The sequence below is a fragment of the Rutilus rutilus genome, assembly GCF_951802725.1.
Source record: "Rutilus rutilus genome assembly, chromosome: 17".
In the NCBI taxonomy this organism is placed as follows: Eukaryota; Metazoa; Chordata; class Actinopteri; order Cypriniformes; family Leuciscidae; genus Rutilus; species Rutilus rutilus.
In genome coordinates, this window is record NC_140230.1 from 36018699 (window position 1) to 36038315 (window position 19617).

At 36.9% G+C, this 19617-nt stretch overlaps 1 protein-coding gene across 3 annotated transcripts in view; it reads left to right on the forward strand.

Annotated features, from left to right (window-relative positions):
- Window positions 1–19617, forward strand: part of rftn1b (raftlin, lipid raft linker 1b) — a 123141-nt gene that overhangs the window by 69547 nt on the left and 33977 nt on the right. For all 3 annotated transcript variants that reach the window (XM_084385488.1, XM_084385487.1, XM_084385489.1), the window contains exon 6: window positions 6398–6601. In XM_084385488.1, coding sequence (XP_084241614.1) covers window positions 6398–6601 — 204 coding nt within the window. The remainder of the gene's footprint in view (window positions 1–6397; window positions 6602–19617) is intronic.

Genomic DNA, 19617 nt, shown 5'->3' on the forward strand with positions numbered 1-19617 from the left:
GCAAGAACAATTACAGTGCTTTACAACTATAGAACAAATAGAGTTAAATAAACTTATCACTTCCTCTAAAACAACAACATGTTTATTAGATCCGATACCAACTAAACTACTGAAAGAAGTGTTACCTGTAGTGGAAGAGCCTCTCCTTAATATTATTAACTCGTCTTTATCTTTAGGTCATGTTCCAAGAACATTTAAACTGGCAGTTATAAAACCTCTCATTAAGAAACCACAATTAGATCATAATAACCTAGCAAATTATAGACCCATTTCAAATCTTCCATTTATGTCTAAAATATTAGAAAAAGTGGTGTCCGCTCAATTTTGTTCTTTCTTGCAAGAAAATGATATCTATGAGAAGTTTCAGTCTGGTTTCAGGCCGCACCATAGCACTGAAACTGCGCTCGTTAAAATCACAAATGATTTACTTTTAGCTTCTGACCAAGGCTGTATCTCAATACTAGTTTTACTTGATCTTAGTGCTGCGTTCGATACTATAGATCACACAATACTCTTAGATCGACTACAAAATTATACTGGTGTTCAAGGACAAGCATTAAGCTGGTTTAGATCATACTTATCTGACCGCTACCATTTTGTCTATTTAAATGGAGAAAAATCGATCATAACTCCAGTAAACTATGGAGTGCCGCAGGGATCTGTGTTAGGCCCTCTATTATTCTCAGTATATATGATGCCACTTGGAAATATTATAAGGAAACATGGAATTAGTTTCCATTGTTATGCTGATGACACTCAAATATATATTTCATCACGGCCAGATGAAAACACTAAATTATCCAAATTGACAGAGTGTGTTAAAGATATAAAAGATTGGATGACGCGTAATTTTCTTTTATTAAATCCAGACAAAACAGAGGTACTACTTATCGGTTCAAAAAACCGCCCACAAAACCTCTCGCAATACAACTTTAATATAGTAGGATGTCCTGTTACTTTATCCTCTACAGTAAAAGACCTGGGTGTTATACTCGATTGCAACCTGTCTTTCAAAAATCATATTTCATATGTTACAAAAACCGCCTTTTTCCACCTTAGAAACATTGCTAAGCTACGTAATATGCTATCAGTTTCTGATGCAGAAAAGTTAGTTCATGCATTCATGACCTCGAGACTAGATTACTGTAATGCTTTATTAGCCGGTTGTCCTGCATCCTCAATTAACAAGCTACAGTTAGTCCAAAATGCCGCCGCTAGAGTTCTTACTAGATCAAGAAAATATGATCATATAACACCGATTTTATCATCACTGCATTGGTTACCTATAAAGTTCCGTATTAATTACAAGTTATTGCTACTGACTTATAAAGCCCTAAACGGCTTAGCTCCAGTCTATTTAACGGATCTTCTATCGCCCTATAATCCATCGCGCTCTTTAAGATCACTAAATTCAAGGCTTTTGGTCATACCTAGGATATCCAGAACCACCAAAGGAGGGAGAGCATTTTCACATTTAGCTCCAAAACTCTGGAATAGTCTTCCTGATACTGTTCGTTGCTCAGACTCGCTCTCCCAGTTTAAAACTAGATTAAAGTCGCATCTCTTCAGCCAGGCATTCATATAATATTTTTAATCTTACAGTTCTAATTACAATCCGGCCTCTAGTTAATAAATGCCAGAGGAGAACTGGCCCCGACCGGTTTTTTTTTCTCCATTGGGTCACCTGATGGAGTTTTAGGACACTATTAGGTCACTTGATGGAGTTTTTAGGTTCCTTGCCACTGTTGCCTTTGGCTTGCTCAGTTGGGGATATTCTGGGGATATCTAATTTGATTTTATCAATAAATTCCACTAGAAACAAACCTTGTTGTATTATTTTAATTTAATACTGTGAAGCTGCTTTGATACAATCTGTATTGTGAAAAGCGCTATACAAATATACTTGACTTGACTTGACTTGACTTGTAAAAGAAAGTTAAAGATTTGAAATAAAACAATGCATTGCAGTAAAATGGTAGGCATAAAGTGAAGTAAGGTAGTTAACCAAAAAAAGGCACAGAACAGGTACAACGGACATATTTTAGAGGAATTGAACTATTAAAAATTAACAGTGATGATTATTTAAACTTCGGCCTGCATTGTTTTAAGGGAATTTAGTGCAAATGCTCAAATCCGACAAGCGAAAGTTTTTCGAGAATTTGTTCCTTTGAGTTCTAAAGCATCTATTTATATCCGGGACCTTCGCAATCAGCCGGTGGGATGCAATCCACATCCGAATATTTCCATAGTTATCAGCTCCTCTGTAGACGACGGAGGTCAGGACTTTTTGGGGATGTGTTTGGGTGTTGATATGATGCAATTCAAGTGCGGATTAGGCAAACGCTTGATGGCATGTCGCGTTCCTTGGCAGTGCTAACCGCAGATATCCAGCGAGTTTGACCTTGTCTAAAGGGTTAAGAGGGATCACATAGAGCTTGGAGGGGTCGTTTGTGTGCTTGTTTCTGCACTAAACATCCAACGCTTCACCAAGTCCTTCTGGAAGTTAGTCAGTGTCACAGAGACACTGGCTTTCATGTGTGAAGAGCATTACTTTCTTCACATACACAGACTGTATTTAGAGCTGCAATGGCAACCAGTTAGTATTCAGGTTTCATTAAAACATACACCAAGAGATTGTCGCCAAGAAAAATTGTAATTACTTTTATTACAACTAAACATTTCTCTCCCCAATTTATCATTATTGTAATGCAACTTTTCAACTGGGAAAATACTAAAACCTGAATGTTTATCTAACACTACTGCAATGCAATGATTTAAGTTAATTAAAATAAGAATTAATTAATAAGCGTACTAATTAATGTCAGTCCAACAAATACTATTATGATTTAAGCTACTGTTCTAACGTTTGGGGGTCAGTGCGATTTTGTGTTTTAAAGGTTAATACAGAAAGGACGCATTAAATTGATCAAAAGTGACCAAAAATATCAAATAAATGCTGTTCTTCTGAACTTTCTATTCATCAGAGAATCCATAAAAATGAAATGAATCACCGTTTCCACATAAATCTGAAGCAGCACAACTGCTTTCAACACTGATAATAATAATAAATGTTTCTCGAGCATCAAATCATCATATTAGAATGATTTCTGAAGGATCATGTGACACTGAAGACTGGAGTAATGATGCTGAAAATTCAGCTTTGATCACAGGATATAAATGACACTTTACTATATATTCACATAGAGAACTGCTATTTTAAATTGTAATAATATTTCACAATTTTTAATGTATTTTTGATCAAATAAGTGCAGCCTTGGTGAGCGGAAGAGACTCTTTCAAAAACAAAAGGAAACCGACTCCAATGAATTAGTAGTGTATACATACTTTACACTTTAAATATGTAATTATAAATGTTTTGCAATGCAGTAATAAAAAGAAAAACGAGACGGAAAGGTAAACAACTGTCATGAAAATAACAATACAAAAAAAACGTTAAAATTATAATTTGACCTTTTTTTTTTATATATATTTATACATTTGGCAGACGCTTTTATCCAAAGCGACTTCCAGTTTTTTTTTGCATCCTTATTTCCCTCATCTATAAAAAGGCGAAAATAAACCAAAAATCAGTTTGTACTAAAGCGATGCACATGTGCTGTGGACATTAGAGGAAATGAGTTTACAGGAAGACTAACTGAAGAGCCTGCTGTACCCGAGCTGAAGTAAAACAACAAATAATGATTAGTTCTCGCTGAGATTTGTGCAGTAAGTGCATGCATTCGGATCGTTCTCTCTCTCATTCGCTTTCCCTGGTCCCGTCAGACGAGGCTAATGACTCAATGCAGTCAGAGGCAATCTAAATGATCGCTGCCAGAACAAAAGTGCATCCATATTTATCTTTTTTGGTCAATTTCCCATTAGCTCTGAAAATAGGGAGGTTTTAGGGGGGGTAAGCCAAACACACAAACAAATTCATCTTGGACTATCGTAATCCATTAGGTCCACTCTCTTTCTCTTTGAGGCACAGCGTTTTGTTTTCCAGCCAAATGTAATCTCATTGAGGAGAACGGATGGTCAATTCTCCCAAGTGTGGGGCTGGTCTAGTGAGAAACGACGGTCCTAAATACTCGTTCGAGATTGCCACTACATCAGCTAATTTCCCTAATTACTCACCTCCGCTAGACCAGGACACCAGCTAATTAGCCCATCTACAAGCTAATTAATTAAGTGCATGTGAAGGGCAACAGTGAAGGAACCTGCAGTTCACAAAGCAAGGAATCTCATAACCCTGACAAGACCAGCTTGAGTCCGGGTTATGATGGTTAGTGCTGGCGTTTCCGCACCAAGGTCCGAACCAAAGGTCACGTTTTGATACATTTTAAACATTCGGTAAGTTTTGGTTTGGTTTCACATTGCAATTATGCGAGCGCACTAATGAACTTTACATGACACACTTGCGTTTTCTCAGATGGGATAGCTGTCCGATCGTGAAAAGACCAGGTGTAAATGACCTCCGAAACGCATTCGAGACGGATATTGAATCGGATCGCTCAAACCACTTCAGGAGGAGGTCTGGGCCGCATTACAGACCAAACTGGACAAGTGTAAATGCATCTGGTTGTTGAAAACACATATGTAAATTGTACTCATCCCAAAAATGCAAAAAAAAATAAACGTGTGAGAGCGTGTTATAGGCTATATGTAATGTTATAGCCAGATATGACGACGCTACAGGATGAGCTGAGCATCTATTCATCAAGCCAACGAGCAAACTATCGCAAATCAAAGTGAAAGTAAGTCGCAGACGCTTAACACACAATCATCATCATTAAAAGTAAAGAAACGAAATGATCTTACCAGGGATGTTGCCGCTCTCTCTTATTGCAGTCTTTGATTTCGAAATTTTAGCTGATGATCAATAAAATGCAACTCATATCTATTGCTTTCGGTGACGTGAACTATTAAATCTGCATATAGCGCGGGAATTGAAGATTGGATTTAAATCCGTTTCGCAAAAACACATTTAAGTGTCCAGGTGTAAATGAAATCGTTTTGATAAATCCAATCTGAGAAAACACATGAAGTGGCCAGGTGTAAACAGCCCCTATATGGGCTGCATCTTGACACTGATTGGTTTGTAAACGGACGTGCGTCTGACGTCAGCGTGTTGTCAATTCAGCAACTTTGACAAGAATAAAAAAACTTAGACAAGAATGAATGAACAGATGCATATCGTTGCCACTATACTGTTATTATTACAGCATTACTCCCTGCAGCTCCAGCTATACTCGAGGCTAGCTCACATTCGCCAAATGAACGTCCTCGTGTGAACATTTTAAGGAGGAGACTTGCAAGCAATCCAGCGGGAACCACCAGAACTTCCTGTAAATGGTCTGAAAGTCCGAACCAAACAGAAAATGCGTTCACACTAGAAACGAACCAAACCTTTGTTCAGTTTGATCTGGACCGAGACTAGCTCTTTTCGTCTGACCAAATCTGTTCTGTTTGGTCCGGACCGTGGTCTGGGGGAGGTTTCACACCTCACACCTGTAATTGTGATTCGGATCAAACTGAAAAGTCAGAAAATCCGGACCAAACAAGGTAGGTGTGAAAGGGCCCTTAGACTGGATGGCCATTAATACTTTTCTCTGACATTAAACTAATTTCCTTTAGGAGTAAAGGAGTAAAGTCCTTCCGCACAAATATTTTAGAACGGATTAATTAATTAATACGCATCGGACTCAGTGTGCAAGGACCTCGAGCCAGTAGTAACCATCATAATGGACCTTGCACACTGAGTCCAAAATTTTCGTATGCGTTTTAGATTCGCCACGCCCAGAAACCTTGCACACTGAGTAATTAAGTATTAATTAATCTGTTGCGAAAAAATTTGCAAAACAATACAAAAAATGGAGTCTTCAGGCAGTGAGGATGATTTTGTTGTCCTCTCTCTTCTTAAAAAGAGGGAAATAAAGAGGAAATATTGGGTCCATCCAATCCTGAGATTGCGTAGAGCGGAAGGAGAGTTTGCTGCGGGATTATCCCGAGAGATTCAAAGTTTACTTCAGGATTTCAGTGGCTCAGTTTGATGCTTTGCTAGCTAAAAGAAGACCACCAGTTTCCGTGAACCAATTGATCCTGAACAGTTCTGGATTTGGGCGTTCGCTTGTACGGTGGCTCTAAGTTGTCAAAACACCTCTTAAAATGCTACGGCTGCGAAAAGCGCAGAAAATGTAACCCGATCCGAATTGTTTTATGACGGACGAAAGTTTCGGAGGCTGTGTGTAAACGTGATTGACACAACGTGAGGTCGTATTTATTTTTTAACGAGCAAATATTTCAAACAACAATTTCGGACTCTTAGGACCTTTAGACTGAATGGCCATTCCCACTTTTCTCTGCCACTAAACGAATTCGATGTTTGCCATGTCCACAGGTGCCGAGCTCTTCGGACTGTTTAACTACCCGGGTCGCCGTGAGGGTCAGTTTAAGTACTACACGGTTAAAGTGCCTCTACGAGTGCAGCCGCAGGGCGAGGGCATCTGCACGCTGGAGGCCAACTGGCTCGATCACATGACCCAACATTTCAACAACGGAGCTTCACTAGTGGACGGATACTTTCAGCTGGCCAGCGACAACGGTGAGTTAGCGTGATGCTACTGAAATTCAAAGAATAAGACATTTACCATTGTTCGCACACACACACTAGATGTCATCAGTAAACCATGAAACCTTTATATACAACATGGTTCTGAAGATTTATGTTGATTTATATATATATATATATATATATATATATACAGTGCTATGCATAAGTTTAGACACCCATGCTAAAGTTGACTAAAAAGAGGAATAAAAAATCATATTTTGGAAATTGAACTTAATGCCTTAATTTAAAAAATTAGGAAAAATTCAACCTTTAAGGACACCAATTTTCTTTGTGAATGAATAATGTATCGTAAATAAATAAATGTTCTTCCTTAAAATACAGGGTGCATAAGTCTGGACACCCCTATGTTAAATTCCCATAGAGGCAGGCAGATTTTTATTTTTAAGTATTTTTTTTTATTAATTTTTTAGGATACTATGCATCCTGATAAAGTTCCCTTGGCCTTTGGAATTAAAATAGCCCCACATCATCACATAGCCTTCACCATACCTAGAGATTGGCATGGAGTACTTTCCATAACATCATCTCTCAATGCAAATCAAACTAGCTATTAGGCTAACTGAAATAAAACCATGCCAATCTCTAGGTATGGTGAAGGCTATGTGATGATGTGGGGCTATTTTAATTCCAAAGGCCAAGGGAACTTTATCAGGATGCATAGTATCCTGGATCCATGAAGTAACTGGCCTTTAAAAATAAAAATCTGCCTGCCTCTATGGGAATTTAACATAGGGGTGTCCAAACTTATGCACCCTGTATTTTAAGGAAGAACATTTATTTATTTACGATACATTATTCATTCACAAAGAAAATTGGTGTCCTTAAAGGTTGGATTTTTCCTAATTTTTTAAATTAAGGCATTAAGTTCAGTTTCCAAAAGATGATTTTTTATTCCTCTTTTTAGTCAACTTTAGTATGGGTGTCTAAACTTATGCATAGCACTGTATATATGTCATATCATACATACCCAGTTATTAATATCATATTGCAAAGTACTTCATGGACAAAATACTACATGGTGCAAGAGTTGGAAAAACAACATTGTATTACTATGTTTTGTAAAATGTAACTAAAAAGTGGAATAAATTACATGCATAAAAATGCAAAATTGACTAAAAACATTTTCAAAATTGAATATATCGCTAAATACACAAGAACAGAAATAATGTATAAACACCAAACTGAATTAATACATTAATTCCAAAATGGGAAACACAACAATAAAAGAAATGACTAAATATACATTTTAAAAATTAAATAACTAAATAAAAAAAATCTGTTAAAAAAAGAAAAACAATAATTGTATTACTATTTTTCTATGTATTTCTATGGTATTAAGTCCCCCTGTAGTCAATAATTTCATCCCTTAAAACTCATCTTTGATCACCAAAATCACATATTTAAAAACAAAAACTTGAATGTAACTCGACACCCTCGCCTCATTTAGTATGCGTGGTTCTATGAATATGCAAATGAGCCCTGCCTCCACTCACTCACTCAGCTCAGAGATCCACTGGTTGACGATCACACGTTGATCTGATTGGTTACAAGGTAGTTTGTGACGTCAGAAACACCAGCGATTTCAAAGCGTGTTGCGTCTTTGGTTCACTGCAGTTTTAAGGAGGAAATACTCAGCAATGGTGTCGACTTATGAATTTACACATGCTTTGACTTAAACGCCACAAAATTAAAAGCTTGATTTTTACCACAGGAGGTTAAAACCTAATAAATGTATTAAAAGTATCTTCTAATAAATGGATCAGTGATTCTAAAGAAAAAAAAGTGATTGTTCCTTATTTTATTCCGACTCATTAATTAATCATTCAATTAAAATACCTTGTGGGGTTTGAGCACTGAAAGCGTTTTCAACATGAGATCTTTAGTGTGGATCTTATTGCACAGTGGGAAATGCACTGGTGGTTTGAGTTCTGCTTCTCTGATGGCTAGCCGAACATAAGCTGTTTTGTGGCTGGGTTATAACATCGGGGACACGGGGAAAGGAGGGTATTTGTCATCGTTTAGGGCTTTCTGGATCGTGAAGTGGTGACGATGTGGCAAGAGAACGTGTGCAGCGGTAGCAATGACGCAAAACCCAAGCCTCTTATTAGTTAATTAACTTCTTTTAATGACTCCCCGTTCACTCAGAAAACCCCTGCCAAGTGCAAATCCACCGAGGGAAATCCTGAAGTAATCACTAAAGCAAAGACAGGAATTAATTCGATTTTTATACTCGCTGAGGAAAATAAACGTAGTGTTCGCCCGTGCAAAACCTGCGTTCACACGGCCAGCAACACTCAAAAAATGAAATTTTGCCTCTTGTTAAATTTAATTAATTAAAATAAGCAAAAGTAACACAAATTGTTTAATATTTTGTCACAACTTAATTTAATTGTATTCAATCAACCTAATATATTTAAAGCTGAAGTTTACTTACTTAATTTGAGTGAAAACTACATGAATCATTTTTGTTGACAACTAACTGGGCAGTGGATCTGTAGCTCCCAGCATGCTTTGCAAGGGACTGCATTAGGAGGGTAAATTCAGGGATTAAAGTGTTATTTTATGTGTGTTTCTGCTAATGGAAAGTTGTTGTTAGTTAATTTTAGTGTTTAATATTCAGTTATGTTAGAAACTTGGAGGACTTTCTGTAATGTTGTTTAATTTTGTGGTTCCCATTATGCAGAAGAGTGGCGACTGTGTTTAGTTTAGGGCACTCAGTATACTTACTATACATGCATTAAACCTCATAAGTAGTAAATATTCAATATTACGCAGTAAAAAGTGGTTTTAATTAAACTGAACACTAGTAGCTTCTATCATTGGAAATAACTGTAATTGGCAAAAATTATAATGTTGGTGATTTTAGGCCGGGCAAAAATTAAATGTAGTCAACCTGACCAAACTTTATCTAGCAGGAATTACTAAATTAATGTAAGTTCGTACAACAAGATTTACAACAAATCATTTCAAACAAATTAGATTTTGTAGGAAAAATGTAATTCATTTTCGTGGAAAGTTTTTCCTTAATTTAATCAAGTTCGTTCAACAGCTTGTTTTTTTGCTCCACGTTGCGATCCGTTTCCTTGCATTTTGGAGGGAAAAAAGCCTAAACATAAATGGAATCAGAACATAAACCGTCTAATATTCGTGATGAACGAATGCTCTTTGCTATCGTGGCTAGTTATCTGAGGTGAACGCATGGGCACAAGTGTACGAAACCCTTCAGGCTCGGAGTGAGACATGCCAGTGATTATAGGAAAGTTGCTGACCGCTAAAATAACTGGCCAATTACACCTATTTACATCAAGGAAAGGGAGACGCAAATGTTTAAGAGCAAACATGTTTGATTAGCTGATTAAAATTAGCTGACGTTTGATTAGCATGACAAAATTAGCCGATTATACGATAAGCTATTTCCTCATAAAAGTGGGTTATTCAGCCTCTTCTCAATCGACATCTGTGCAAAACAAATGGTTAGTATACGCTTTCTTTCTGCTAAGTTTGCGGGCTTGCCTTCGAGTGGCTTTGAATGAGATTTATGGGATCATGTCGCTTTGTGTCGCTGTGTTCAATGCAAATCTGTGAGATTCATTCAATGCAAATCTACTGCTGTTTTATCTCTTACCAGGCAAAAATCAAGCTTAGAAAACTAAAAGTACATCTCGATTGAACAGACCAGGTGATGTGAGGGATCATTCATGTCCGTAAGTTAAGAAATGGCGTCTGATACTTTAGTAAATTAACTGTGAGCAATAGTTATTACTTACGCTTGACTTAGCGTACTGACTTAATAAACTGATTTAAAAATGTAATGCATTACGAACTAAAATATATTTAAATGTGGAATTCACAAAAATTAATAAAAAAATGGTATGTATAAAAATACCAAAATTTTTAAAAATTACTGAAATAAAATAAAATGCATTCAGAAGTGGAATACATAATATTTAAATGTGGAATTCACTTAATAAAAAAAATAAAAAAAATAAAAAATGGATATGTATAAAAATACCAAAATTTTAAAAAATTACGGAAATAAAATAAAATGCATTCAGAAGTGGAATACATAATATTTAAATGTGAAATTCACTTAATGAAAAAAAAAAATGGTATGTATAAAAATACCAAAATTTAAAAAAAATTACTGAAATAAAATAAAATGCATTCAGAAGTGGAATACATAATATTTAAATGTGGAATACACTTAAAATAAATAAAATTGCATGTATAAAAATTATAGGTAACACTTTATAATAAGGTTCATTAGTTAATGGACTAGCAATGAATGAGCAATACGTTTGTTACAGTATTGGTTAATCTTTATTAATGTTAATTAATAAAAATGTTCAGTTCATGTTTGTTCACAGTGCATTAACTAATGTTAACAAATACAACATTTGATTTAATAACGTATTAGTAAATGTTGAAATTAATATGAACTAAGATTAATAAATGCTAAAGAAGTGTTAGTTAAATGCACCAAAACATTCAAAAGTGGAATACATAACCTTATTAAGCATCACTAAATCAAAATGTAAAGAACACCACAATATGTTTCATGACTCGAGACAAATGATGGTGTTCATGTCGACGACACGTGCGACGGAAAACAACAGTAGCGTTAAAGCGGGAGGACGGCAGAGCCTGTGGAGTCCGTGAACAATGTGATATATCAAAGCCCCGCCAGCATGTAGACTTTTCATAAGTGTCTGATTACATGAAAGGCTGGAGACGCATTCATTATCAGGCCTGTGAGAAGCACATGGGCCAGATCTCGCCAAATTTAGCTTCTCTTTTGAGTCTGGCCTGTGAATGCGTAATGAGAACTCCATGGTGATGCGCTCCCACAGTGTCGTCTTCTCGCTGTAAACATCAACACGTCCGTAATGCGAGAGGAAGATGCACACGCATACGACAGAACACGATCCGAGAGCCGGTTCTCTGGGCGAATCTCGGGAAAACATGTCAAGGTCACGTTTCACCTCAAAAGCAACAGGAAATGTTAATGATAAAAATAAAAAAACGGAACAAATTCTGCTTGCAAATCTCACGGATGCTTGGGTGTTTTCGCAGGTTACTGACGACCTTAAAGGGCTCAAAGCAAAGGGAGATATTTGCTTTTATAGAAATTGTTTTTTTAAGGACTACAACAAACGGCTGGTAGAGACTACACCACATTCCTCCCGGGTTAGTGACATCACAAACCCTAAAATTTACATAAACCCCGCCCCCTGAACACAATTTATAGATTATCATGACAGAATATGCTAATCAATGACTAGAAGATAACTACACATCAGCTTCATAAATTCATCAACTAACCATTCAGAAATGTCCTGTTGCTTCTACATGTTGTCACTTCTTCTTGAGTCTCTCCATCATTGTCTGAAACATAAAAGGCTAAACGTTTTTGAAATGTTCAGTGCATGTGTGTGTGAGGTAAAAGAACACCAGCTCTTGAAGCTCCGCCCACTGTGCCGGGAGCAGCAGCTCATTTGCATTTAAAGGGACACACACAAAAATCTGTGGGGTATTTTGAGCTAAAACTTCACACACACACTCCGGGGACATCAGAGACTTATTTTACATCTTGTGAAAAGGGCATTACACCACCCCTTTAAAAGTGCTTGAGTAATAACGATGCCTGCCTTCACATCATTTTTGCACTAATCATAGTTTGCATTAAAAATAATGAAGCTCATTTTAAGACCATTAAGATTTGTTGGGGGGTAACAGTTTACAATTTGTTAACATTAGTTTAATACATTAGTTAACATGAACTAACACTGAACAATTCTTCTACAGATTTGATTAATCTCAGTTACTGTCGATCTCAACATTTACTAATACCTTTTCAAAAATCTAAAGTTTTATCTGAAGAGTTAATGCACTGTGAACTAACATTAATATTTGCATTAACTATTATTAACAAAGGCTAATAAATGCTGTAAAAAATAGATTTATCATAGTCAGTTCATGTTAACTAATGCATATTAGTTAACTATTATAACTATAAATAGATAACACGTTTTAATATACTATAAAATGTTAAAAAAATTTGCATTGTGACATTATAGTGTCATCATTGCATTTTAATATATTTCATATTTGTATGTTATTTTAGGGGCATTTTTGGATAGATTAAAGCTATATTGAATTAACGAAAAGCAAATTTAATAAAACTTAAAGCTAATTCAAAATACCAATAAATATTGTAATAGTATGTAAATAATAAATAAAATAAAAAACAGTTTGCATTTCATTTCTTTGCATTATGTTAATGAGATTTTGTGGCGAAAACGTCATGAGCGTTTAAATGCTGAATGATCCTGAAATAGGATCATGTTGTCAAAGATTTCACATTTCTTTCTATTAGTTTTGGGGGTGAAATATGACCTGGACACGTTCTTGGCAGAGTCTGTAAGATTAGTCCTCCTATTTGATAGAAGATCAAAAAGATAGTCTTAAGAGATCAGCAGTGGCACGGCCTCGACCTCCACCTTCAGAAACTGTCCTCGGGTGGTTCGGATATGAGTTTATCCACCGGTCCAGGGGTGGATGGGGGTTTTGTGCCGGCTTAAAGTCTCCTGATGGATTCTGCTCTTTGTCGATGCTGTTGGTGTGGCGTTCTGCTCCACTGATTTACTTGTGCACCCGTCTAGCTTTGCTTCAGTGACATTGAAGTTGTCCAGGAGAATGTCCTTTATAAAGAAGCTTTCCTTTAGCCTCTCGCGCCCTTAGAGACGGGTTTCCATGGTGAGGAAAAGTGGGAGGCAGGAGTCGAGGTTTAAAGGGATAGTTCACCCCAAAAAATTACAATTAGCCCATGGTTTACTCTCCCTGAAGCCATTCTAGGTGTATATTAGGGCTGCACGATACTGAAGAGAAATGCGATAACTCATTAAATAATGCGATATTCAATAATGCTTAAAGTGTGTACAATAAACTTAAATTATCTTTAAAATGTATTTAAAATTATATAACCTACACGTGTTTCAGGTTCTTTTTGTGACGAGGAAACATCCCTAAACTCCTGACAGTGAACATCAGTGTTTTACTGTATATAAGAAGTGTTATTCTAACATCAGTGTAAACCTCGGGGTTCAGGGGTTCAGCTTATCCTACATTAGGGTTATTAAACAACACAAACTGAATAATCAAATGTAAAAATAAAACACTGCTTAGTTTTCACTGAATGAATTAAATATATACTGATTCTTATTAAAGCTACAAAAGTTATTAAGCCAAGAGTGAGTGATTTTCTCTTTGTCTTTTGTTCATGATCGCGGTTGTTCACGATCGCGATATATGCATTTGCGATATTCTGATAATTTCGATATATTGTGCAGCCCTAGTTTATATGACATTTTTCTTTCAGACGAACACAATCGGAGTTATATTAAAAAATGTCCTGGCTCTTCCAAGCTTTATAATGGCAGTGAATGGCTGTATGTCTTTGGAAGTCCATCAAAGCGCATCTATTCATGATTAAAGTGCTCGACGCGGCTCTCCGGGGGTTAATAAAGGCCTTCTGAAGTGAAGCGATGTGTGTGTTCAAATGTTTCTCTTTTGGTGCAAATTAATGCGTTACGGATATTTTTCTCACACAAACGCATCGCTTCCCTTCAGAAGGCCATTCACTGCCATTATAAAGCTTGGAAGAGCCAGGACATTTTTTAATATAAAACATTAGGATATTAAGTAAAGATCATGTTCCATGAAGATATTTTGTAAATTTCCTACCGTAAATATATAAAACATGTATTTGTGTGAGTGAGTGCAGCACAATCACAAACATAAATGAACAACTTTAAAGGAGATTTTCTCAATGTTTAGATTTTTTTGCACCCTCAGATTCCAGATTTTCAATAGTTGCATCTCGGCCAAATATTGTCCTTACAAACCACACATCAATGGAAAGCTTATTTATTCAGCTTTCAGATGATGTATACATCTGAATTTCAAAGAATTGACCCATGTGACTGGTTTTGTGGTCCAGGGTCACACATGATATTTTGCTCCTTGCCACTTGCTTTGCTTCCATCCAAAGTTGTGAATATTGCAACAACAAAAAAACATCACAAATAAGGCACTGTTTCCATCCCGTGTGTTCAGGATAACAAATCGGCACTTCCTGGGAAATTGCCGCAAAACATCTGTAATAAAAATGGAAGTCGCTACAATTAGGCTCTTTATTCGTAAATAGGAGTTGAGGAGAGGAGAGGCCAGGAGTTTTCCTTATCCTCAACTTTCCTTTATTGCAAACAAAAACAAAGCGTGCTCGTCTGGAGCTGGCCTTCTTTGGGAACGCTGTGACCCTGGATCACAAAACCAGTCTTGAGTCGCACGGGTATATCTGTGGCAATAGACAATTTTATGGGTCAAAATTATCGATTATCGATTTTTCTTTTATGCCAAAAATCATTAGGATATTAAGTAAAGATCATGTTCCATGCAGATATTTTGTACATTTCCTACCATAAATATATAAAACATGTATTTGTGTGAGTGAATGCAGCACAATCGTGAACATAAATGAACAACTTTAAAGGAGATTTTCTCAATGTTTTGATTTTTTGAAAAAAAAAAACACATCAATTGAAAGCTTATTTATTCAGCTTTCAGATGATCAATACATCTCAATTTCAAAATGTGACTAAATCATAGTAAATCATGGGCTAATTTTCATTTTCGGGTGAACGGTCCCTTTAATGCGCTGGGTGTGGCGTTGAGTGGCACCCATCAGACCAGCACTGAGTTTGCAGATCTTAATGCTCTCGGCTCAACGAAACCGCTGCAATTAAAGATTCATACGCTCCACAGGAGAGCAACACGGTGGGCCACAGGCTCATCACACTTCCAGGTTTAGCTCCCGCTGAATAGACGCCAACGATGTTGAGTAAAAGGTTTCTTTTGTCTGACTTTTGCACCGGGGCGAGTTTCCCCCTCCTCAGAGAAGAATACGCACCCGCAGCTGTCACACATTCATGCGCTTGACTATTCATGCTGTTCTGCCTATATTCAGATACCACGAAGGCACGGAAATTCAGCGTATGAATTTCCAATAAGGTATTATCTTGCTGTGAAAGGGATTTTGGAGATACCTCCAATGTCATTTTCCTGATGCACAAAAGGACCGGAGAATGAATGGTACCATTTTTGAACAGGTCCATGAGTGAGAGAGAGAATGACAGACACACAGAAGTAAAGAGCATCATTTTTTTTAACTGTTAAAGTCAACGTGAAATCAAAATTGATCCTTTTTATTTGCTTAATACACGTACCTGGTCTTATAGGGCGCGTTCACACTGCAGAGGAATACGAATGTCACTCCTCTTCTGAGAGCTCAATCTCTGTCTGAACAACAAGGGAATTGAGAATGCTTTTTGTGATGGATGGACAGAACGGTAGAATGATAGATAGACAGACGGATGGAACACAGATGACTAGATGGAACGATAGAATGATAGACAGAATTATAGAATGACAGACAGATAGACGAACAGATAGATAGATAGATAGATAGATAGATAGATAGACAGAACACAGATGGCTAAACGGAACGATAGAATGATAGACAGAATGATAGACAGATAGACAATAGATAGATATAGACGATAGATAGACAGAACACAGATGACTAGATGGAACGATAGAATGATAGACAGAATGATAGATAGATAGATAGATAGATAGATAGATAGATAGATAGATAGATAGATAGATAGATAGAACACAGATGACTTGACGGAACGATAGAATGATAAACAGAATGATAGACAGATAGATAGATAGATAGATAGATAGATAGATAGATAGATAGATAGATAGATAGATAGATAGATAGATAGATAGATAGATAGATAGATAGATAGATAGATAGATAGATAGAACACAGATGACTGGACGGAATGATATAATGATAGACAGAATGATAGACAGATACACAATAGATAGATAGATATATAGATAGAACACAGATGACTTGACGGAACGATAGAATGATAAACAGAATGATAGAAAGATAGATAGATAGATAGAGATAGATAGATAGATAGATAGATAGATAGATAGATAGATAGATAGATAGATAGATAGATAGATAGATAGATAGATAGATAGAACACAGATGACTGGACGGAATGATATAATGATAGACAGAATGATAGACAGATACACAATAGATAGATAGATATATAGATAGAACACAGATGACTTGACGGAACGATAGAATGATAAACAGAATGATAGAATGATAGATAGATAGAAAGATAGATAGATAGATAGATAGATAGATAGATAGATAGATAGATAGATAGATAGATAGATAGACAGAACACAGATGACTAGATGGAACGATAGAATGATAGACAGAATGATAGACAGAATGATAGATAGATAGATAGATAGATAGATAGATAGATAGATAGATAGATAGATAGATAGATAGATAGATAGATAGATAGATAGATAGATAGATAGATAGATAGAACACAGATGACTGGACGGAATGATAGAATGATAGACAGAATGATAGAATGATAGACAGATAGATAGATAGATAGATAGATAGATAGATAGATAGATAGATAGATAGATAGATAGATAGATAGATAGATAGATAGATAGATAGATAGATAGATAGATAGATAGATAGATAGATAGATCACAGATGACTGGACGGAATGATAGAATGATAGACAGAATGATAGAATGATAGACAGATAGACAATAGATAGATAGATATATAGATAGATAGATAGATAGAACACAGATGACTTGACTTGACGGAACGATAGAATGATAGACAGATCGATGGATAGACAGAATGATTATTTTAGAATGACAGTGTATTTGAACTCATATTTCTCTCGGGTTAATGTAAGACATGGACAGACACTAGACAGTATTATGGATCTGAATCTTTGTAAGTGCAAGAGTTTATAGTAATAGGACGTTCGGATATACAGGAGCGCAGGAGTGCAATAAGTTGCCATTGGACATTAAGGTTTTAACGGATAATGTTGCTTTTAGTATAAGAGTGGAGAGATTGTTTATTAGATAGGATGGTTAATAGATATGGATATATATCTTTATTTATTTTCATGAAAATGTCTCGTTAAAAGGACCACAATGGAAATAAGTTAATGCAACTTTCTTGTGTTATCCTTGACAAAGAAGTTTTCCTACTTTATTGCTTATTTTTATGTCAACTCAACTCACTGATGGATGGATGGATGGATGGATGGATGGATGGATGGATGGATGGATGGATGGATGGATGGATGGATGGATGGATGGATGGATGGATGGATGGATGGATGGATAGGACACAGATCACTAGACAGAACGACAGAATGACAGACAGACTTTAGGCCTTGAAATCAAACACTTCACCTTTAGCAAAAATGCGTTCACATCATGTCTGCAGAGTAAGCTTCACTGCAGTTCTGCTGAAGTGATTGACATTCACACGTTCACATCCTCCAACTTCAGTCTGCGTCGGCCGTCGTAAAATATACATAAGCTGTCTTGAGCATTAGCAACTCTCTCTGGCACACATACCTAAACCTAAACGCTATCAGTCAGTCACGGCGACCTGGCCAGACTGAACTCCACATATCCCAGCAGTCTCTCTCCATCAAACACACAATCGCTCGCCCGTCAATCTCCATGAACGGCCTTATTGAGCCGACATTCAGTGTGTCTGTAGAGCACTCGCTCGGACTCGCTCACCTGAGACATCGCCGTCCGTTCAGACGAGCTCAGCAAACAAACGCCGTGACTCCAATCTTCACCAGATGGAACTGGATAATATTCTGATTGTTCAATCCAATCTGACCTCTGACCTGTAATCACACACTGTTCGCTCGTTGGCCAGAGGAGAACTGAGCGACGGGGTCTGGGTTCTCACAAGGTTTTTTTATTGATGGAGTTTTGGTTCCTCGACACTGTCGCCTTTTTTCTTCTTTTGGCTTGCTAAGTTGGGGACATTTAATTTAATATTGAACAATATTATTGATCTGCCTGCATTGACACCATTATATGAGAACTGAACTGAACTGAGCTGGACGATGACATCACGGTTTTCTCTAGACCGGCTGTATATATAAATTAACTGAATTAATAACTTTCTTACAACACAAATGAACCATCGCTGACCTTACTCAAGCTGGACTGTGACACCGTGTCCTTACCAGACGCGATGCGTTAAGATTCCAGCGACAAATAATTTAAAAAAGAGTCAGCCAATCAGAACAGCGTGTGGGCGGAGTCAGCCAATCAGAACATCGTGTGGGCGGAGCCAGTCAATCAGAACAGCGTGTGGGCGGAGTCAGCCAATCAGAACAGCGTGTGGGCGGAGTCAGCCAATCAGAACAGCGTGTGGGCGGAGTCTCGCGGCAGTAATCTTGACAGCACTCGCAAGAAAGTGGATAAGTAGCAACATAATCAAATTCACAAATATTACACCATTTAAACATTAAAAATACATAGGCTACTGAGTTACTAAAGCAATCTTTGTCAAATAATACACTTGTTTGTTCACAGTTTGAACGTTCTTGTTTCCGTTTGTTCAAAGTCACATGACACGCTTTAAACATTAAATAAAGCACATAAACAGCACCTGAGATTATCATTGACACACTTTGTGTTTGTTGTTCCAGCGCGACGTCACAGAAAATTAGAAACCGTTTCTAAAATAGAGTCGTCGCGTGTCGCCGGCACGGCTGGATAGGACAAACACTCTGATTAACATGGATAAGACGCATTTTATCGCGCGTCGCGTGTAGTTAGCACACGGTGTGACGCTATTTTCTTCTAGAAACAAACTTTTATGTTGCATTATTTTCCTGTTATCTCTGTAAAGCTGCTTTGAAACAATCTGCACTGTAAAAAGCGCTGTATAAATAAAGGTGTCTTGACTAGACGAGCTCAACAGCTGAGCCAATCTCCCCGAGTGGACTTTTCCAATTACGATCCCAAGT